Here is a 24,038-nt window from a genome sequence, read left to right as displayed (position 1 = left end):
CCAAAGTACTGCGAAAATGTGGCATTGGGGCAGAAATCTGACACACTGGACAGGAAGAACAGTGTATTTCTACTTCCTTAGTGATCCCAGGCAAATAGAACCTCTGTACAATTCTTTCTCTGGTTTTTCAGCTCCTAAATGTCCCCCTAGAATGTGCCCATGGGCCAGTTCTAAGACCAATTTGCGGTAAGATTTAGGCACCACCAGTTCTATGGTTTCCTCCGCCCTCTGTGACACCTGGTATAATAGGTCCCTTTCTATGTTGAAGTACGGGAGGGCAATCCTCTCATCGGGATTCACTAATTCCCCGTCTATTTTTACAACATTCTCTTGGGCTTTTAGTAATGTAGGGTCCTTCAATTGTTCAGTGGCAAAACTTTCTCTGTGTACTTCTAAGTCATCAATCACTAGAGGTTGCTATTCCACTTCCGAGGTTGTAGGCTCCTCCCTAGGCCCCGTTTCCCCTGCTAATACTGACAAGGGAAACTCAGATGAATCCTCACTCCTCACTCATTCCCTAGGAGAACCTTCAGGCTCTGAAGGACCGTTCAATGGAAAATCTGGGCCATTCCAAAGCTCCCAGAATTTTGGGAAATCCCTTCCCACAATGGCATCATGTGGTAGTTGGGGAACCAGACCCACCTGATGACACAGGTTACCCAGGGAGGTCTCAAAGGATACTGTTGCCACAGGATAATCTCGAGTGTCCCCATGAACGGAAATTACTTAGTTTTCTAGGGTGCAAGGTTTTTCCAGTTACCAGTTCAGTTTTGACCAAGGTAACCAGGCTACCTGAATCCAACAACACAACATTTTTACCATCAATTCACATTTTGCATAAAAGTTTCTCATTTCCATTTTCAGCAGTGCAAGTAATAGTTGCAAATAGGGACTGCTGTCTCTCTGTAAGAAAGTCACAGTGCATTGGTTCATCAGTACTTGGGCAATCTGCTGCTATATGTCCCTCTTCCCGGCAAAATTATCCTTCTGAAAACTTCCTGTGGGTTTGGCCTTCCAGGCCGCTCTCGCCAGACATTAGAAAAAGTCCCCAAAGTACCTTTAGTTCCCCCTTTTCCATTCTCTCCACCCCCATCCCTTTGTGCAATCTTACCAATAGCCACGGATAATCTTGTCTTGAGGTGGAAAGTCCGTTAGTCCTTGAGGGAAGACTTGAGATTTTCAGTTGCTAGGTACCTCTACACATGGTCCACAAGTTTGTTTGCTGTTTCTGGATCTCCATGACTCACCCATTTCTGCAAGGGTAGTAGGAGACCTCAGAAATGTGTCCATAACCACCCGTTCCACCATCTTTGGTCCAGACAGTGTATCTGGCTGTAACCATTGCTTGGTCAAATGAATCGGGTCATACATTTGGGATCGGGGTGGTTTTCCCAGCCGATAACTCCAGTTGTGTATTCGATGAGCCCGGACAGCCAAGGTTACCCCATCCGTGCCAAAATTTCCATTTTCAAACAATCATAGTTCTTGGCTTCCTCAGGCTCGAGGGCAAAATAATCCTTTTGGGACTCCCCAGATAGGGGGGCCACTAGTCCAGCCCACTGTTCTTTAGGCCAACCTTCTTTTTCAACTGTCCTTTCAAAAGTGGTCAGAAACATCTCAGGGTCCTCATCTGCAGTCATCTTTGGCAGCGGATGACTTACACGGAAAGCTGGTATGGTAGTAGAATCACTCCCAGCCTCAGTCTGCTGCTTCTGCTGAAGCTGTTTCATCATGGCCGCAATTTGCTGTTGGTGTATCTGTTCCTGCCGTTCCAACAATTCCCTATGGCAGGCCTGTTCCAGGGCTTGCTGCTGGGCTGCAAGGCTCTGTTGCAAAACTTGCTTCTGGACTGCAAGGCTCTGTTGCAAACTTGCATTTGTTTGCTGCTGATTTGCATTTGCTTGTTGCTGATTTGGATTTGCCAATGCAAGCTGTCTCAGGATCTCTTCCATGCTGGCCTTACTTCACCTTCCTCGCAAACCTCCACCATATGTGAGGGATTAGCCCAGTAGTGGGTTGTGCTTGACTCCCTGGATGAGCATGGGGAAAGAGGCTCAGCATGACAGCAGGATCTTGGTGAATAAAATTGTGCTTTATTTACAAGGCTGGTGAACACAAGGTGCATATATTCAAAAACCGCAAAACAAATAAAAACAGAAAATAAAGCCTGGCCACACTGGGCTACTAACTACAGACACAGGTTCCTATCTACCTGTCTGGATACAGCCTATCGCTGCTCAGACACAGAGGGGTTTATTTACTAAAGCTGGAGAGTCCAAAATCAGACTCCCTTCTGCATAGAAACCAATCAGCTTCTAACCTCAGCTTGTTCAATGAAGCTTTGGCAATGAAACCTGGAAGCTGATTGGTTTCTATGCAGAAGGGAGTCTGATTTTGGACTCTCCAGCTTTAGTAAATAAACCCCAGAGTGTTCACACAGTCCAAAATGATACAGATTTACTCTCACCGCAGTATAGTTTGGTTGCTCCCCAGTCTGTCCTGCACAGCAAACTGGTTCCAGTTTGGAGCATCCTCTCTGAGCAGCCTGGGAGTTTTATAGAGCCCAGAGCCCTTAACCTACTACACCTGAGTTAATTACATAATCAGTGAGCCAAACAGGCTCACTACACAGCACCAAGGGAGAAACCGTGTAAAGCATGAACCTGGGACAGATATACCTCCCATCCTGGACACGTTCCTTTAGTTCTTCCTTCCTTCCTGTCACAATATATATAAAAACATGATGAGAGTGAATGATGAACTGGTAAGATTACTCACAAAGAATCTTTATACATATGTGGTGTGAATTCGCATGACAAGTTAATAGACACAAATATGAGAAATGATGATAAAGATAAAACCAATAAATATAATGGGACCATAAAATCAAATAGGACCATTCTTAAAACCATTAGAAGCAACAGCATCTACATGAACTCAGGAAACAGTGTGCCTAATGGAGAGTATACAAAGTGTATGAGGGTGTCAACTCATGCAGCTTCTCCGTCATTCACATGAGCACATATATAGTGGTGTGGTAAGAGGAATCCTCTATTAGTGGAGTGGCTAGATGAGAGAGTTTATACCTAACCCTTGTTGAGCCCTCTGGGTGTCAGGGTACCCAAACGATGGATCCAGAAAGACTCTCTCTGGCATAAACTGTGAAAACGTCTGCCCTTGTCAATGTCTTTGGGTATACTGTCCAGCCCAAAAACCCTGAGACCCACTGGACTCTTATCGTGTTTGTCCTTGAAGTGGTTGGGGATAGAATGTCCCTCACGGCCATGTTTAATGTTCCTTTTATGCTCTCCAAATCTGATGCAAAGAGTGCGGATAGTTCTACCCACATATAACAGACCATAGGGGCAAATTAGACAGTATATGACATACTGTGTGCCACAGTTGATAAACTAACAAAAGATCCCTGTGCTCAAATCCATACAGCTAGTGCATGCATTTATCCATCAGGTGCTAAAGGGGTGTAACCACATTAACTCTAGAAATTCTGAAGGACCCTCTGCACACTGGTATATACCCTTTCAAGCAAACTATGCAATAAATAGGGATATTTGGTTCACACATATTGCAATACATGCTTAAGCTGGCCAACTGCGTCAAACTGACGCAGTTGGCCAGCTTAAGCATGTATTGCAATATGTGTGAACCAAATATCCCTATTTATTGCATAGTTTGCTTGAAAGGGTATATACCAGTGTGCAGAGGGTCCTTCAGAATTTCTACAGTTGATAAACTGTCTAATGTACGAGTTGCCATCATTCCACATGACCTCTTTTTTTCCTGTGCCACATATATTTGCAACAACCACAATTGCTGACACCACACTTGTACCTGCCCTTCTGATCAAAGAGCTTGGTCCAAGAGGACCCCATAGAGGTCTGAATGTTTTTGACTCTGTTGGTGTTGATGTAACTTATGTAATCTTTGGGTTTTCTAAAAATAATCTTTGGGTACTCCGGGATGGCATTATTTAGGAAGGGGTCCTGTTGTAGAATGCCCCAATATTTTTTGAAAATGTTTTTGATGCGAAAGGCCTTAGGGCTATATTGGGTACAAAAGGCAGTTCGTTTAGTGAGCTGTTTTCTTACTACAGGAACTGGATCTTGCTCTGAAATGACCACAGAGTATTATATTTTGTATATGCTTGTTCAATGACTGCCGAAGAGTATCCCTTTTCTGCAAATTTTCTCCTAAGGATATTACTCTGTGCATCGTAATCCTCAAGCTGTGAGCGGGTTCTTTTTAGCCTACAGAATTGACCCAGGGGCACATTTTTTATCCATCTTGGATGATGATGGCTGGCGGCATGCAAATATGAATTCCCTGCTGTGGGCTTGAAGTGGGTCTTTGAGATGATGTTGAGTTTATTGTCAAACATCAACTCAAGGTCTAGAAACACCAGTGTGTTTTCATCCACCACTTTAGTGAATTGGATGTTAAAGGGGTTGCTTTGGCAATGTGTATAGAACCGTTCTAGTTCGTCATCCATGCCATCCCATATTATCAAAATGTCATCAATGTATCTTATGAAGAGAGCCAGGTTCGCTCAAAATGGGTTGGTACTCCATATATGGAATTTCTCCCAATAACTTATGAACAAATTGGCGTAATTAGGAGCAAACCTGACTCCCATGGCCGTGCCCTTTACTTGTCTGTAAAAGATTTCTTGGAACACAAAATGGCAGTGAGTTAAGCAGAATTCAATACATTGGATTATAAAGTTTACCTGCAAGGGATGTAGAGAGCAGTCCAATGAGAAGAAGTGTTGGATCGCTGTAAGGCCAAATGTGTGTACTATAGAGGTGTACCGGTGAAACTCGAAAAAATAGAATATCATGCAAAAGCTCATTTATTTCAGTAATGCAACTTAAAAGGTGAAACTAATATATGAGATAGACTCATTACATGCAAAGCAAGATAGTTCAAATTGTGATTTGCCATAATTGTGATTATGGCTTACAGCTCATGAAGGGTGTCAATGATGGTTTTCTGCACAACTGTCAGGTCAGCAGTCTTTCCCATGATTGTGATTCCTACTGAACCAGACTGAGAGACCATTTAAAGTCTCAGGAACCCTTTGAAGGTGTTATGTTTTAATTAGCTGATTAGAGTGGGACACTTTGAGCCTAGAATATTACACCTTTTCACAATATTCAAATTTTCTGAGATTGTGGATTTGGGGTTTTCATGAGCTGTAAGCCATAATCATCACAATTATGACAAATCAGGGCTTGAACTATCTTGCTTTGCATGTAATGAGTCTATCTCATATATTAGTTTCACCTTTTAAGTTGCATTACTGAAATAAATGAACTTTTGCACGATATTCAAATTTTTCAAGTTTCACCTGTATAGTGAGGCCACATCTAGTGACATACAAATGAAGAAAATATAGATGCCGCGCTCTATCAATACCTATTACCTGTGTATAGTATAAGAACTGTATTTACATTAAATCTCTAATAGCTGTATGATCTCTTATGTGTAACCATACATGATTGTAATGCCAATCAATACCCAAACATGTGTTAATAGTGAATAAATGAATTAGGAAAATATATATCAAAATTGGTGATATAAAAGAAAAAAAAAATTATAATAAAAGTCTGTACAAAATTATTCAAATTTGTGTCCTTCGATGATTAAATAAATAATCCAATTAATAAATTGAAAAATATAAAAAATGAATAAAAGGTGAGATTCCATAAATATTGTGCAAAAACACAAAACAAACTTGGTGCAGAGTTCAGCAAGGATGAAATATCTGTGTGCTCTCCTTCCAATCAGCCTGAGGTGATGCAGGTGAAGGTTGCAGATAGAGCGCTACTATGTAAGCCTGGATGGTCATATGGATCTCTCCCTCCTCAGATCTTTCCTTGATCCAGCCCTTTAGACATTCCTCATACAGATCATGTAAATAGAGAAAAGTACATAGTGCTTTATCGTTGATAAAAATAAACACTTTAATTTGTGCTCAATATGCACTCACATTGATTAAAAACAATCTGCACTTTGTATAATAGCCGCTTAAATATACTATGACAATATATTCAACATGTGTCCAAAGTCCCGAACGTTTGAGGGGAGAAATGTGACATAAGGCTGTAGGAAATTATCTATATAGTAACCCACATGGCTAGTGAGACTATCAATTCCGGAAATTATTGGTCTTCCAGGTGGGTGGGTTGGGTCTTTGTGTATTTTGGGGATATGGTAGAAATGCTATGTCTGTGAGTATGTTTTTGTCTTTTACATCGTTTAATAAACCTTAATTAGTGCACTAGGTGATTGCGCCATCTGTCTGCTCATCTTCATTTTTATGACTGCTCTAAAGACTTTTGCCAAGAGATTTCCCAGTATCTCTAACTCACTGATATTCACCAGTTAGGCACATTGGGAACCCCTATCCCCTTGGGCCATGCAGATCACCTGCCCTGTACTCTGCAACCAATCATGTAAGGTAGTTCTCGCCTAGTTTGATAAGAGAAACCCTATAGCAGAACTTTTTCCCTTTCCTCATCCTGGAGATTCTTCTGTTTTGGATCTCCAAAAGCCTAGACCTTGGTGCACTGCAGGTCTTGGTTTGTCCTTGTATATCCTCTTCCTACGATCTTGCACTCACCTTTACTGGGGGTTACTTCCTTAGAAGCTCCTCCATAAGAATGAAGCTTTCTTCTCTCTGTTGCCCCTGGCAGTTGTAGTTCTGTCTCCGCCCCCCCATATTCTTCTTGGTAGCCCCCACCCCTTCTTTTTAAGCTACATTGGGACAGGTATTCTAGAATCCATTAATTCTTGCTCTTCCCTTGTGTTCCTATCACCTTCTGTGTGAATGTCATTCTCCCTCCCTATGTCCTGCATTGAAGTAATGTCAATTTATGATTCACCTTATGGATGGGATCAGGGTGGTCACCCTTAGCTGTCTGATACGTCTTCACTGGGGAACTGACCCCTCTTTTGTTTGCTCACAGGTTCTGCTATGGGATTCCTCCCTCTTCTTCCATTCTCCCAAAGAAGTCTGGGTTCTTTTCTTTTTAACTTCTATTTATGGAGTTTTTTTTGTAAGTAGGACGAACAGCAGGGGCCAGCTGTCTGTACAGTTAGGTCCATATATATTTGGACAGAGGCACAATTGTAGTTTTTTTCAGGTATTTACCAAAACATATTCAAGCTATAGTTATATAATGGATATGGGCTGAAAGTGCTCACACTCAGGTTTAATTTGAGGGTATGTTCATCCAAATTGGAGGAAGGGTTTAGGAATTACAGCGATTAAGAGTGGCCACCCCCCCCCCTTTTTAAGGGACCAAAAATAATTGGACAATTGAATCAAAAGCTGTTTCATGGCCAGGTGTAGGCTACTGCGTCATTATATCTTCATCAATTAAGCAATTAAAAGGTCTGGAGTTGATTCTAAGTCTGGTATTTGGAATCTATTGCTGTGAACCTACAACATGCGTTCAAAGGAGCTGTCCATGCAAGTGAAACAGGCCATTGTAAGGCTTAAAAAATGAAACCATCTATCAGAGAGATAACAGCAACATTAGGAGTGACCAAATCAACAGTTTGGTACATTGTGAGGACAGAAGAATGCGCTAGGGAGCTCAGTAACATAAAAAGGCATGGACGTCCATGGAAGACAACAGTGTTGGATGATCGCAGGATCCTCTCTATGGTAAAGAAAAACCCATTCACAATATCCAGACAAGTGAAGGACAATCTACAGGAGGTGGGCGTATCATTGCCAAAATCTACAATCAAGAGAAATTTTCACAAGAGCAAATACAGAGGGTTCTACACAAGGTGCAAACTATGCATAAGTCTGAAGAATAGAAAAGCCAGATTACACTTTGCCAAAAAACATCTAAAAAAGCCAGACCAGTTCTGGAAATGCATTTTTTTGGATGGATGAAACCAAGATTAATCTGTACCGGAATGACGGGAAGAAAAAAGTGTGGAGGAGGCTTGGAACAGCTCATGATCCAAAGCACACAACGTAATCTGCAAAACATGAATGAGGCAGTGTAATGGCATGGGTATGCATGGCTTCCAGTGGCACTGGGTCATTGGTGTTTATTGATGTGACAGAAAAGAGAAGCAGCCGGATTAATTCTGCAGTGTTTAGAGATACCGTCAGCCCAGAATCAGCTAAATGTAGCAAAGTTGATTGGACAGCACTTCACAGTACAGATGGACAATGATTCAAAACACACTGCAAAAGTAACCCAGGAGCTTTTGAAGGAAAAGAAGTGGAATATTATGCAATGGCTGAGTCAGTCATCTGATCTCAACCCAATTGAGCATGCATTTCACTTGCTGAAGGCAATACTAAAGGCAGAAAGACCCACAAAGAACAACTGAAGACATCTGTAGTTAGAGCCTGGCAAAGCATCAGAGGAAACCCAGTCTTTGATAATGTCCATGGTTTCCAGACTTCAGGCAGTCATTGCCAGTAAAGGATTCTCAACAAAATATTAAAATGTAACATTTTATTTATGATTATTTTCATTTTGCCCAATTACATTTCAGCCCCAGAAAATGGAGGGACTGTGTATAAAATGGTTGCAGTTCCTAAAATTTGTACTTGATATTTATGTTCAACCCCTTGAATTAAAGCTGAAAGTCTGCACTTCAAATTCATTTGGATTGTTTCATTTAATTTATTCTGGTGGCAACAGTATGAAAATTGTGCCTGTGTCCAAATATATATATGAACCTAACTGTACAACATGAACACATTTAAAATAAATTAACACAAAAAAAAGGCCTCAACAGATGACCGGGTGAGGGGACTGAGAAAATAGAACCGTGCTTAATGCCTGAACATATGTATCTCTATATTTGGCTTAATGGCTAAGCTATAGAGGGGCCATGCCACCCATATTTTTTTGTATTTTGAAGGACATTCCCTGTCGACATAAGTATCTTTGTACAATGCTAAGTTTGGAATGGACCAGCTTTTTCCAAAGTTGGACCGAAGGGACGGTGGACCATTTGTAAAACCATGTAATTGCCTTTCCAGCATAAAGCAATAGGAGTCCTAGTAAAGTCCTTCCGGCCGAGGTGCATGAGAGGTGGTTGGCCAGACCCAGGAGGCAGACCCTTGGCGAGGGAGCATAGGAAATGTGGACTAGAGAGTTGATCAAATTGACAATATGGGGTTTATTTACTAAAGCTGGAGAGTCCAAAATCAGACTCCCTTCTGCATAGAAACCAATCAGCTTCTAACCTCAGCTTGTTCAATGAAGCTTTCGCAATGAAACCTGGAAGCTGATTGGTTTCTATGCAGAAGGGAGTCTGATTTTGGACTCTCCAGCTTTAGTAAATAAACCCCCCTCTGTCCAGAAGGAGGTGATATTTGGACACATCCAAAAGATGTGAAAGAAGTCTCCCCCAGGGTGATCACATCTCCAACAGCGCAACAAAAGTGTGTATCCTGTATATCCTCTAAGGGGGAAATGTCAGGCACCCATTTTTGTCGAGGGGGGGGGGGGGGTAGCTGAGCACATATAGTGGAAGTTAGCCTATTCAGAGGTTCTTGGGCTTTTTATGTGATCTTGCATCTGTTTTCTCATACAAGTTGCAGGACCACCACCTTTTGACAGGTGGCTGTATGAGCCTCTGCTGATCCCTGCTTCAGCTGCAAGATGTTTTCTGTTGATAGTGTGATTAATACGAACACATGCCAAAGTTGCAAAACTGTATTCATGGGTAAAGTTTGTTTCACCTTCTGTTATAAAGGTGTAATAAATAAAATATGGGAAAAATGTATGTATTTATATTTGTACATATGACAATAGGGTAGTCATAATATGATTCTGCCTCTGCTTCTTCATTTATTGAAGTGCTACTAAACAAAGTACCCTACATTCATTATATCTGGTCTCCCACAGTACACAGAACATGGAAATGCAATTAGTTTAGTAAATATAAACTGCTAATTACCTTTTCTCATCAGAAGTTAGAGCAGTCTTATGGATTCTATCAGTGTTCAGCCGAGCACTAGCTAAAGCTTGTATGAGGAGTTTTCTTTCTGCTCTAGGATACAAAATCCCTGACCTCTGTCTGGGCAGTACTGATTGGCCCAGTGCTGATCACATGCACTCTCCCAAGAAAAGAAAAAAAAATTTATAGCAATACACACCAAATTGAGCATGTGCAAAATGCCTATGGTTCAGTATGTTTTATCAGGAGATAAGAGGAGGTTGCTTAAACAAGGGGAATAGAGAGCAATCAGGATCAAATGGCCTTTTTACACAATGCAGAGGATTAACCCCTTAGGTTCCACAGTGAGTATAACCAGCATGCTTTACTGCATATACAGGCTGATTTTACTGTTGTGGGTTTAGTAACACTTTAAGCTAAATTCATATATTTAATTTCTCTTTTGTAGTTTACCCATTTATTTTAGATTTTGTCACCGTTTTTTGCAGGTTTTTCATCAAGTAATTTAAAGATCAATTCTTCTGGATTGCTTCATATTTTGCAACTTCAGGGATTCAGCAAGGTACACACTATAGGTGTTTGAGCAATCGTTAATATTTGTAGTCCTGGTACTATATTTTCATTTTGCCTCAACACAGATCTACCAAGCATTTGACATCCTGATTGAGAAGAGCTGTAAGAAATCCAAAGGCAAGTACATTTTTTATAGCAGAATGTCTAGTAAGATATATTGAAACTAAATTAAAAAAAACTCAAAAAAGAAGAAAAATAATTTTTTAACATATGCATTTTGTAAGTTAAGTGTATTTTGCTTTTTGTCTTTTTTTTTTTCCCTTACATGTAATTTTGCATCATTGTATATAAAAAGGGGGCACCTCGCTCTAATACACTTGTAAAAACATATAAACTCAAAAGTGCTTCAGTTTTTAAAATTAAAGCCGTAATAAACCCAAAACCAAAAATGTGTTATATTGCATCTTACCAATCATCAGATTGGCTGTATCAGTTTTCTTTTCTTTGGCTTTTTTCCCCTCTGTTTTTTCCTTGTGATCTAGCCAGTAACACACCTCCTGTATTAGTGAGGCACCACCTTGGAGGAATGAATGCGCACAGGACACATCAGAAAGCAGCAGTCAGTCTTGGGGGGGATGGGAATTATTAGCAGATTTGAATACAGCAATGACATCAATACAGCAATATGTTTGCTTTTGGGTTTATTATGGATTTAAAAATTGATAGTGTATATCAAAACATTAGTGCTTGTGAAAAATTGTCTAAGTCCAAGTAAAACAAATTATTCCACCGCCATAATTCTCCACTTTAAAAGTGCTTATAATTGATGAATTCATGTGAAAAACATCTACTACCTCTCTCGTGGCACTAAGCCAACCTTAAAGCAGAACTAAATGCTAAACTTTTTTTTGTTTTCTTTTTGGATAGAGTAAGAGATGGGTATAACCCCTGTCTGAATCTCCCTCATGGTGGTAAAGACTGCAATAAAAACTTAATAGGTGTTCTAATCAATCTCCACCCTATCCACAACTAAAAAAAAATAATAAAGGTTTGCCTTTAGTTATACGGTTATAGCTGGACTTTTAAATCAGTAAAGTTCAGGCATACATAGTGGCCTTTAACGACATAGGGTCTGGGATTAAAAATACAATGTCAGTCTTTGCAGATGACACCAAGCTGTGCAGTGGAATAGCATCCTTACAGGATGTCTGCAACTTTCAAACCGACCTCAATGCACTGTTTAATTGGGCAACTATGTGGCAAATAAGGTTTAATGTTGATAAATGTATGGTTATGCACTTGGGGCTAAGAATATGCATGCATCATACATACTAGGGGGGGTACAACTGGGGGAATTAATGGTGGAGAAGGATCTGGGAGTTCTAGTAGATGACAAGCTTAATAATGGCATGCAATGCCAAGCTGCGGTTTCTAAAGCGAGCAAAATCCTCTCTTGTATTAAGAGATATAGACTCCAGAGAGAGATATCATATTACCCCTGTACAAATCATTAGTAACACCTCATCTGGAATATGCAGTTCAATTTTGGACACCAATTCACAAAAAGAACATTGGGGAACTGGAGAAAGTACTGAGAAGGGCAACAAAACTGATAAGGCATGGAGGAGCTCAGCTTTGAGGAAAGATTAGAAGAACTGAATTTATTCTCTTGAGAAGAGATTAAGGGGGGATATGATCAACATGTATAAATACATCAGTGGTTCATATAGTGAACGCGGTGTAGAGTTATTCACCTTGAGGTTATCACGGAGGACAAGGGGGCAATCTTTATGTCTGGAGGAAAAGAAATTTGATCTCCAAATACACAAAGGTTTCTCCACGGTAAGAGCTGTGAAAATGTGGAATAGACTCTCTCAAGAGTTGGTTCTGGCCAGCTCAGAAGATTACTTTAAAAAAGGCCTTGATTCTTTCTTAGATACACAGAATATAACTGGTTACTAACATGTATAGGTTGTTAATACAGGGAATATCCAATTTCCTCTCGAGGGATCAGGAAGTTTTTTTTCCCCTGCAGGAGCAAATTGGATCAAGCTTTGCTGTTTTTTGCCTTCCTCTGAATCAACAGTGGGTGTACGATTATAACTTTTTTTTTTTTTAAATGGTTGAACTGGATGGACGTTTGTCTTTTTTCAGCCAGACTAACTATGTAACCAACATCCAGTATTGTCTAAATGCTGCAAATGTAGATTTGTTCTAGGACTAAAAGCTATTTTTTTTAGGGTTTTTAATATAATTTTAGTTTTTAGCAGTGAGCTCTTAGCACTTTGAGTGTATATATTTTTATATGTTTGAGCGTGGTGCCTCCTTTTTAAACACATATTTGAGCGAGGTTTTCTACTTTGCAGCGCTACAGCTTTTAGTGACTCTATTGTATTTTGTTTAAGTAAACTTGAGAATTTTGTTTTATGTTAATTTTGCATCATTGCTTTCAATGGCTGTACTTTGCATTTTTGCAGGCAAGCCTTTAGAGGGAGAATCTGTATTTATTTGCAAAATGCAGTTTGGTAGGTTTCTAATCAACCTGCATAGTTTTAGCAGAGTTAAAAAAACATTCTGCTAAACCTTTGCGCATTAGTATTGCTTGGACCTTGATGAAGGGGGGACACGTCGAAAGCTTGTCCTGAAAAATTGTATGTTAGTGCAAATAAAAAAAAAAAGTATCACGGACAGTACACAATTGTTTATGTGGCAAGTACACTAATATGTCTACAATCAACTCAATAGACACTGCTTGAAACCACTCCTCTTATTCCAAGATGCACTTTATTGTAATATACAAGCAGCTTCAGTATTTTTAAGAGACCATCAATACATGCTGACATGTCATTAGACCAGGGGTCCACAAACTTTTCAAACAAAGGGCCAATTTATTGTCCTTCAGACTTTAGGGAAGCTGGACTGTGGCCATTGGGGGTGAAAAATGTCCCGGGGCCAACATCAGTGAAAATAAACATGGCCTCAGCGTTGTTGGTCAGTAGGAGCAAGATTAGTTCCTTATGATTGGTGTCAGTGGGAGGAATAGTACCCCATTGTTTGTGTCAGTGGGAGGAATAATGCTGCATATCATTGTCAGGAATGGTGCTTCATCATTGGTATCAGTGGGAAGAATAGTACCCCATTATTGTTGTCAGTGAGAGGAATAGTACCCCATTGTTGGTGTCAGTGGGAGGAATTGTGCTTCATATCATTGGAAGGAATAGTGCCCCAAGGGTCAGATAAAGGCTAGGAAAGGTCCACCTGCATTAGACTATCAGAGACATCAAAGTTTTTATATACACCCCTTTTCTCCCACTCGCATAGAATTTGTTCTGCAGGCAATGTAGTTATACCGTTTCTACTAAAACACGGGACAATGTCAGTTGCTCTACAGTGGCAATACATTTTTCCCCAGAGAAACTTTTGAAGTGTGGAATGTTACTGACATGATGGGTTAAAGGCCAGTGACCTCTAACCTCATTTTCCACACAAGATAAGGTATGATGCTTTCTCAGAACACCTGGAACGACTTATTGTGAATGTTCAGAGATATTCAGGATTTATATGCAGTGGCACAGTGTCAAACTGCTTTACATATTTGTTTGCATTGCACTGTGACATGCATTCACGTATGCCTGTTGTTTGGCCCTGATATATCAGTCAGGCACAGTATCTTTTTGCTCCCCTGCTTGGGTCTGATTTGTTTCATCTCACTTTGCAGAGACCTGTTTTCATTTTGGTTTTATTTCTTTGGATCAGGATAAAAAATAAATTCACTGTGAGTCCATGTTTAATGAGGATAAAACATTAAAACTTCCTGCTTAGATTTGAATACAGGCCTGAATAGTAAGGTCTCATATTACGCACACAGCTGAATAAATCGCCCTGAATGACAGAAAGGGAATACACCTCTCCTATTCTCAAACTAGAGCCAGTGCTGTCTGAATCTTAAATTTCCATTAGCAGTCATCAAGGGAGGAGCTAGCGTATCTTTATTGAAAATTCAAACCAGCTTTGCACAGTCTATCATGAACACACGTTGTATTAAAGCTAAGTGCCACTTTAACTTCCACATGAAGGGAGTCTGCCTCCAGTCCATTGACACCCATTGGTCTTTCCTCTAAATCTTACCCCAACACACACTTTTCCTTCCAGTACCTATGGAAGCAATGAGATGGTCCTTTTATACACAATGAATAAAGTGCAGCGCTAAACCTAAAATACTATATATAATAATAAATATATAAATACGTGCTAAAAATCTGTGCAAAATATATATCTGTGCAATAAATACAAAGTGCAGCGCTAAACCTAAAATACTATATATATTAATAAATATATAAATACGTGCTAAAAATCTGTGCAAAATGTGCAAATAAAGTAAAGTGCAACACGTGTATTCCCACCGGGAATATTAGAAGTGTTCAAAGTCATCACAATCAATAATTCAAAATCACTCCAAATATAAATTACTCAAAACAAGTCCATATGAAAAATAGTGTCCAAACAAGACAAAAAAACTCTCAATCTTCATGCATGTGATAACAAGTGTCCACACTGTGTGAATCCAAACAATGGCTGCAGTGGCCCCTCACCTCCTTACATAGACCCCCCAGGGTCAGCTTGCCTTAGGATAAAACACCACTCTGATGAATCACCGGATCCTCCCCAGAATCATATACTCTCTCAGCAGCTTCCTCCTCTGTTCATATATAGACAGAAAGCTCTCATAGTGTAAAATTGTATTTATTCATTATATATATAATAAAAATGCCCACTCACATTTAGATCTTCAATATCAGGCTTCTATACCACATGCTATGAATGCCCTGCATGGGTATTTAATATAGGGGTTTCAAATATGGCCGCCACACCGGAAATGACATCACCGCGCTCCCAGAATCCTCCTCGCATACCGACGCGTTGCGTCACGATAGACACGTGACTTCCCCAGGGTTCTTATACACAGATTATTCTTCCTGTCAAGTGCCAGAATCCTCTTTTTTTCTTTGTTTTGTTTTACAACCACTCCATGGCTTTTTTTTTTCCCCTCAATTTTCACACCGTTTGCAGAAGGGTGTTTCCTGTTCCCTGACAATAGTATTAGACACTTTTACACAATCAAACACAATCATACACTCACATGTGCAACCCACACATAGAAATGAGTGAAAAGTAGAAGGCCACCATTGCTCCACTCTAATTAGGATAGCCCATATACAGGGCAGATATAGGAAGTTTAGAGGACATCAGTTCTTGTGTCAATCTAAATTTTGTCACATCAGACATTACTTGTAACTTATTGTAACAATTTCTTAAAGTAAAAACTGTTTGAACAGATCTTGCTTTTTATGCAAACTTACTTTTTCTGTGGTAACTTTTTCTTTTCAGAAAATACACCTAATATTTTCAGGTTACATGTACCATGGTCACATGAAGATATAATTAGAACATCCAGGTACTTTTTTTGTTCCAATCGATAAGTGTTTTAATGCTTTTAGTCTTAGAACAAACCTACATTTAGTAAATGAAGCATTGTTCCATTCTAATGCATGCCTGTTAGGTTAATGCTTCATTTAGTATCTCTGTATTTGTAATCTGTCACCTTAAAGAGCTCACATTTTTGTGGTGTTCTTCATGTACTTTGTCTCGGCAAAACTCGATTTAAAAGTGTATGGTAAACATGAAACAGTCATAAAAAACTGAAGGATGATGAGAGACAGAATGCTTTGGTTTAATACCTCATAAAGTAAATCTTTTGAATGAAAGTTTTTTTTATCTGAGAGTCCACCTACTATCTAGCCCCTGTTTAGAAAAACTGTTCGAATCTCAATGCAGTGCTGCTGACATTGCTTTGTAAACTAAAACGTGAACTTTCAGACAGGTACTTTTTAACTATGTTTTTTGCACAAGATTGCCAGTGAACTTGCATTGTATAAGGCCTTATTAACATCTGTGTGACTCAATCTGATGCTTTGTTTGCACATTTGTTGCAGGATAGCATAGAGTAGCCCATTCACTTGAATGGGCTGCCCTACGCCCAGCAAATGCACCAAAGCAGATCCTGCACCTTTTTTACCAGTGAGCCTCACACATTTTGGCACATTTTTTTGTGGAACTGTTACCCATGTTTGGGACGCCATTAAGAAACAATTGCACCATAAGCACGATGCGCATTTCAGCTTGTTTTCATGCATTTTCAGGAACGCACACTGCAAGTAAAATCCAAAAGTGCACGGTCAAGGAACTGATTATTCTTCCCCAGTTGGTAAATACTGTAGAACCTGTGTGTAATTCTGGTGCTGTTTAAAAGTCAAATATTTTTACGGCACCTCTACCCCCACCCTTCCCATAAAGATTTTAAACCAATGGACAGTCTTCAGGTATAGCTTTTAACTGGTGAGGCCTGTCTAGGTCTGAGCAGCATTTACATGCTGTGGTGGATTGTGCTGCAAATTCATATGAATACATTGGGCTTGATCTTATTGATGTCCATTCCAGGAACACATTCCAGGCTAACTATGGGGTAGCAATTTCTCTCTTTGTATGGGTTTTGGGGGAGTATGGTTGAAAAGTTGAAACTTAAAGGAATTGACAGGAGGGCACCACCAGGAGTGGAGCCTGTGGCTTAATTTGATTTGGCATGGGAAACGCCACCCAGTCAAGACATGGAAAGGATTCACAAATTGATAGCTCTTTCTTGATTCTGTGGGTGGTGGTGCATGGCTGTTCTTTGATGGTGGAGTGATTTGTCTGGTTCCAACAATGAACAAGACTGCTCCATGCTAACTACTTACACGACCCCTGGCAATCCAGTTCAAACTTCTTAGGGGGACAAGGGACATTCAGCCACACAAGATTACACAATAACAGGTGTGCGATGCCCTTAGATGTCTGGGGCTGCATGTGTGCTACACTGAACGGGGCTGCATGTGTGCTATACTGAACGGGCCAGCATGTGGCTACCCTTAGCTGACAGGTCAAGTTATAACAAGTTTTCCATAGGTGAACCTGTGGAAGGATCAATAATGGCAGGGAACAGGACCCCTGCCCCACAGGAAGACAGACCTGAGCTGCCAGGGGGAAAGGGAGGTGCTGGGGTGCATGCTTCACCCACCATGAAACAGAGGAATGCGTCAGCTGGGGAGGAGGCTGCAGCTAGGGCTCAGAAAGTTTGAAAGCCTGGAAAAGCTGCAGCTTTCCATAGTGTGTCCAAAAGATGAGCACAACTTGCAGAAGAGAGGCTGACTGGGGTACCATAAGTAACTACGGCCAATGGATAACATCTGCGGGGGATGCCAGACTCCCCTAGGCTAACATGGTCAGCTTTAAATTGTGCCCAAAGCTGCCTATAGCCATTGAACATACCAACAACATTGGTGGGCTTTGTTTCTGCCGACACAAAGTCCCAATACTGCAGGAGAAATGCTCAAACCTTATTTTCCTTCATGAAGTGATTATACATGTGCATGGTCACAGGCACTCGCTGCTTAGACTAGCCTCACAGAAAGGTCACATCCTCCAACAGGGGATCATCTGCCTTTTCAACCCTCCTCTCCAAAAATGTATATGCAGGTCATCCTTCTTACAGAAGTTAACATCATACCAACCAGTACTCAGGAAAAATACTGTCCCATGACATACCGAGCAGCTCCTCAATCACCACCTTCTGCACCACAAAAAGCCCAGCGGAATCATGCTTTGGCTCGGCAACAACCAGACTAACAGTGTTTGGAGCCTCTGGTGCCTTAGCTGTCATACCTTCATCCACCTCACAATCAATCACAGAGAAAGGTTACGGAGAGTGATTGCTCCCATGCACTTTTGGTGCTGTCCCCCCCAATAGCTGCATGAGGTGCACCCTCAGGAAACACCCCAAGCCCGAGGGGGACTGGCATTGGTTGCTACCAAAGGCCAAGATCAGGCAGTATAACTACACTGATCTTAGCCAAAAGACCAAGAAATGACACAGCTGCAGTCTCATAAGGAAACTTGCACAGCTGAGTTTGTCAATCACAGGCTGTGCTGGAGCTCCCTCCCCTGTCTCCCTCTTTCTCTTTAAGTTGGGAAAACTTGTTAGAAGTTTTGACCAATCTAGAGATATTAAGGCTTTCTATTTGTCAATGACAAAACTGCAGTAAGACTTTTTTTGGGTGAGGAATAATTTACGTGGGAAACCTGCATTAGCCTTTTTTGTCACAGAATTATTTGCAATGACATTTATACAATTCAACAAAATATACTCCAGCTCTGTTAGCAGTAGTCAGTAAATGAGTTAGTGTTAAGGTCAAAGGGACACTATTTTGGGCAGGATTTAAAAAAAAAACACTGTTTGATCCTTTGGTAGTAAGGGGTTAAAAAAAAGGGGGTCTATGCTTTAAAGAGCCCACAACTCACATGGGAGCGGAAAAGGTAAGTGTGTGGGGGGGGGGGGGGTGGATTATGCTGTATAGACAAAAGGTGTGGCATATAAATCATTCAAGTAAATCACATCTGCCAACAGTAGACAGTTGCAGTGGGATTGAAGTCTTAAGTCGGCCATAGATGGTTTGAATATCGGCCGGTTTACCAGGGACCGGACAAGATTCTAACTATCTTATGGGTAGGCTGGGTTGTACCCAATTCCATTATTGTTACGACTGAGGTACAACCAGCCTGTCAGATTTTTCATGTGATTATTGCCAGTGGCTATAGCCGCTAGCAATAATTGCTGTATTCTCCCAGCAAGGACGGTGCCCCCACCTCCAGAACACAATAGCTCCATGGGAGGGATTCCACCATTGATAGAGGAACCTAGCAATTTTCTTTCCTGCAGCCCATGGTAAAAAAGTTAGGGCATTGGAGATCGGTCCCATATATGCCCGAGTTAGCCCCATTCCACACTGTTACATTTTTTGACAGCATTGAGGAAGAGAATAGTTCTTCCCTTGTCCTGGGAGACCTGAAGACTCAAAAATACTTGTATATTAATAATGCTAGTCAATATATTTAGTGTAAACCCGGATTGAAATGGGTGGATACTAGTCTAATTACTAAGACACGATCACGTCGGTTGACATCTGAGTTCAGGAGGAACATTAGTCTACCTAAGTGTGGGGTTATAGAGAATCCTTGCCTGCCTTGTGTATAATAACTGTGCCCTTATACATGGCTTTAGGAAGAGTATCCACTTTATCCACTTTAAAAGCTTATTCTAATGTATGCAGCAACTCTGTAAACAAATGTTTATAAATCGGTGAGGGAGCGAGACACTATGGAAAAACTTGTCAAGCTCACATTCTGCAGCGGAGGTCTTAGACCTATAAAGCTTCTCGTAAAAACACCTTAGGGTGCCTATTTTTTCTTGGGAATGAGTGGACATTCTCCTTTGGGGAGTGGTTCACACCACTGCATTGTGTGCCCTGCAGAAAAGTACTGCGTACATCAGTAGAACTCTGTGAAATGTCACCATGTGACATTTCAATAATGTTTGTTGAAAAAAAGTAAACCGCACAATGCTGTGGTATTGGTACATCAATACTACGCTAGTCTAGCTGGACTAGACTGGACTCCAGCTGTTGCGTTGAAATGCAGCGGCTGGTGTGAAGAAGCCCTAAAGGAGTATCACTTGTGGCTAGACATGTAGGGTCTTCTTGCGACCTATCCAGTAAAGCCATCGTACCCAACATGCGGCCTTTTGGTGTTAGCATTGCAGCCCTCAGAACTCAGCAGTCAGCAATAGGAGCTTTGGTTTGTAACAGGACTGTGATCACCAGCAGTTTCATGTGACATGTCCCCAGTCTCCAACTGTCTCCTACAGTCTGACTCTAATCTCCAGCCATTCGTGTAGCAAAGTCTTTGATCATCTGCCCTAGTAAGTCTTCAGATTTTGACAGTCTTTTGCATATAATAAATATTCTGTGCAACCCCTTTGGTAATATCTGGGACTTCATTTGAGGCCCACATAACTTTTAGTTTGACAACCACTGCAGAAATCAAGCATATGACCCATGCTCTCACTCTCTTGATAGTACTGCTGCTTTAAAAATAATCTCTTATATTCCCCCTTGTGTTTTGTTTTTTGATCTGGGAAATATTTTAGAGAATCAGACCTCTCAGGAAAGCTGTTAAAATGTGTCCCAGACCATACCAGGTCACCCAGAAGGGAAAATAATTTCTAGGAAGTTGTTGAAACAATCCACTGAGGTGTCATGGGAGTGGATCCATTTTACAAAAATAAGTTCACTTTGCACTCAAGATCTTGGGGTCTAACACAGAGTCCCAAGTGGGATAGTAAGGGGTAGTGATTAGAAAAACAATGTGAGACATAAAACACTTTATAAACACAGGACATCTGGATGTTACCTAGTGACAAATCTAGTCAGGAGAGGAAGAAATGGGAACTAGAGAAGCATTGTTGAACCCCAGAGTGACACATCCGCCATATATCATGTGAAATTGTTTCACTAATAAAACCAGTGAAAATTGTGGGACTCTGGAAGTTTACAGTTAAAGGGGGAGTATTTTCAAGGCAGGGGTCTAGAGGAACATTAAAATTTCACACACCAAGTAAGGGACCACTTTCCTTATCAGAGATAAATTGTAGTACATGTTTTAGAACTTTCATACTAAATGGGGAGGAATATAGACATTGGCTTGCACATATAACATCCCAGCAATAACACAGTAAAAAAAGATATATCTACTAAATGCATCAATGTGGATTTGCTTGCAAGAAAAAGGAGCAATCTTGGTAAGAATTATACTAACCCCTCTCAAAAGAGGGGTGTACAGAAGGTTATGAGGGGCAAAAAGCCCTGTTCTTTATTAGGTTAGTATATTCTTTGATAACGTGGGTTTCCTGCAAACCAGTAACAAGGCATTAAATTGTGATAGTGTTAAACACTGCCATTTGTGTTTTAGGGTCACCCATTCCTCGGGTGTTCCTTGCTTCGGCATACTATCCAGTGGCTATCATGATGGGTTACGGAGACTGGAGTGGGGAAAGGCCTTCCAAATCTACAGAGAAGGAGTGTCCACCAGAAAGGTTGTTCAGTTCATATTGACAAGCCTGAGTCTCATCCTATTGATCCATTCTAATACTGGAACTCCAATCCCAAAGCAGACAGAAGGCAAAATAAAAGGAAAAAACGTCCAGTACAAGTTGAACAGAAATTGAAGCTGAACAATTTCTAATCCTATATGTAAATATGGGGAAAACCCAAATATAAAAAAAAAAATCCACTCTGGAACAACTTATGAGGATCAGAATTGGCATTGGGCATCACCAAAGTTTAAATGGTGGTGAAGTTATACAGAACAGAAAGGTTGAAAATCGGTTCACTGCAAAAACCACAAAAAAAAAAAATCTGCAAAAATGGGAATAAATGGTAGTGCAGTAGCTAAGTAAGGCCAGTAGTCAGTTGCCACTATGAGGAGATAGATTCATTCTGAATTAAAAGATATATTTTTGAGACCCAGCCAAGTAGATGCTGCTGCAGGGGTTTTAAAAACATGAGTCTCTCCCCGTGCCACCGCCTGCAGTTGTAATGGAAAGAGCTTTGCATATGGGAGAGTGTGACGATGTAGATGCTTTTACACATAAGTGTACTTGGTCCTCTACCTCTATACCTATACTGAAAAGCCAAGCAAGATCTTTATTCCAATAAAGGACAGATCTGTATGCTTTAAGCAGGATTTTTTGTCTCTGTAGTGTAGAAGTCACAGCAAAAGTGATCTGGAAGTCCCCCTGGTTTGAATTGCAAACAATGGCGCTGCATTTTTTTCTGAATGGTGCATAATAGACTAAAACTATTATTGCCAAAACTATTATCCAGCCATTTTCCCAAAAAATCCACAGGAGAATTGTCCTCGCTACATTTATGGAGGCCTACTACACCAATATTGATTTGTAGAAAAGCATACAAAATCATTCCAGAGTAGTCAGACAATGAAAGAAAACAAGCTAGTCATTGTATACAGCAGGTTCATGAATTGACATAACACAGCTCTGTATTAGGGCAGGAACAGAAGACCACTAGATATAAATTAATTGTGGTCTTTTAATCCCAGCCAAAACAAATAACTTACAGTTTTGCAATACAAGGAATAAGTCAAATGCATCACAAGATTCTATTTAGTACTAGGTCAATAGGTGACAGGCCAGGTGTAGCCAGCCAGCTATCCCATAGCGTCTCAAATTTGCCCCTATGTTTGTAGATAAGACGCTCAAAGCGTAAGGTATTACCCATGTGGTGGATCCTTTCCTGATGAGTTTGCGGGGTTTTCAGACTTTAATTGTAGAATAAGCTTACAGGCTTGAAATAAAGCTGTTTTCGTGTGTTGTACCACTAGCTCATCTAATAGTTCCAATAAGCATTGCTTTGGGTCCAGCTTAACATCACTTGGAACACTAAATTTATCACACCAATGACCACAGCCCAATATCTATGAAGCCTAGAAGAACACCAAAGCAAGCAGGCTACATCTTAAGAAGTGCCCTGGGATGGAATGTGGGCAATATGTTCCAGATTAACTTTCAGCTTCTTGGCCTTTTTCTTTGCCAGTCTGCAGCAGGAGGGGTCCATGCCATCTTGCCCACACTTATTGTCTGTTCCTCTTCTCTTGTTATGGTTATTGTAACAAGCCTTAAAAGGAAGTAGCACTGCTAATACCGGGTCCAGTCAGAAATCAGGATGAGTAGAACAGAGTGTTCAGTATACTCAGCAGGAACTTTGACTAGTGCATCTGAGCAAATGTGCGGCTCGGACAAGCTCTTGACCTACAGAATTTTTACCAGTGCTTTCTGCAGCTGTGAAAGGTTTTTGGCAATTACATCATTGTGCACGATTTTCTTTATGCATTAATTAAACACACTGTCCTTTATATTAACTAAAGGAATTTATCAACACAGCAAGGCACAGTAATACATTGTAGTATGAGAACTTTACTTATAACAGCTTGTTAAAATCTATTTTCTTTAGCAATTTACATGCATTCCACATAATTATGCTCCCGAAATTATGATGCGCTGTAAATTGCCTCCTGCATTGCTCTTGTTTCTCCTATCACTTTCCAGGATGGCACACCTGAGAGATTAGAGGCTCCTCCTTGCCGGAAACACAATCAATTTACAGCTGTTATAAGTCCCTACCCCTCCCATTGTCCTTCAGTATTGATTGTGTTTCTCCCTGCAATGGAATGTTTCTTGTTTTCTTGGGATGAGAAGACCGCAAAAGGTCGAATGGTACCCTATAGGCATAGGGGGGCTGGGGAGGGTTGAACTAACCTCTGTCCTTCTCATAGGTCGCCTTAGTATTGGCACCAGCATTCCGGTCACAGGGGAGTGTGAACCACTGCTGCTGTACACCGCAAACTTCTGCCATCTCTCATTCTACTCCCCTCTCCTCCCTCCTGTGAAGTGACTGCACAGGCTTCCTGGTTGGAGCAGGGGAGGAGGAGAATGTGCTCCAAGCCTTGCTTTGACCCATGCAGGATTTCCCGGCCACGTGACCAGAAGTGTGCGGGACCTTAGGCTCAGCATGGCCTGATTCTCAGCATGGCCTGGAAGATGCCGCAAGAACACTGAA

General features: G+C 40.8%; 1 protein-coding gene across 2 annotated transcripts in view; it reads left to right on the top strand.

Annotated features, from left to right (window-relative positions):
- PGAP1 (post-GPI attachment to proteins inositol deacylase 1) overlaps positions 1-24,038 on the top strand; it is a 446,717-nt gene that overhangs the window by 332,496 nt on the left and 90,183 nt on the right. The window contains exons 15-18 of one of the 2 annotated variants that reach the window (XM_089692690.1): positions 10,449-10,522; positions 10,599-10,650; positions 15,862-15,928; positions 21,373-21,496. In XM_089692690.1, the coding sequence (XP_089548816.1) occupies positions 10,449-10,522; positions 10,599-10,650; positions 15,862-15,928; positions 21,373-21,496 (317 nt within the window). The remainder of the gene's footprint in view (positions 1-10,448; positions 10,523-10,598; positions 10,651-15,861; positions 15,929-21,372; positions 21,497-24,038) is intronic. The other variant, XM_089692689.1, reaches the window with a different exon arrangement.

This window comes from Staurois parvus, unplaced genomic scaffold (assembly GCF_062004578.1).
Source record: "Staurois parvus isolate SC_StPar_1 unplaced genomic scaffold, SC_StPar_1.0 ptg000601l, whole genome shotgun sequence".
NCBI lineage: Eukaryota > Metazoa > Chordata > Amphibia > Anura > Ranidae > Staurois > Staurois parvus.
The sequence above is the reverse complement of the archived record's forward strand: the minus strand, read 5'-3'. Positions and strand labels throughout refer to the sequence as shown.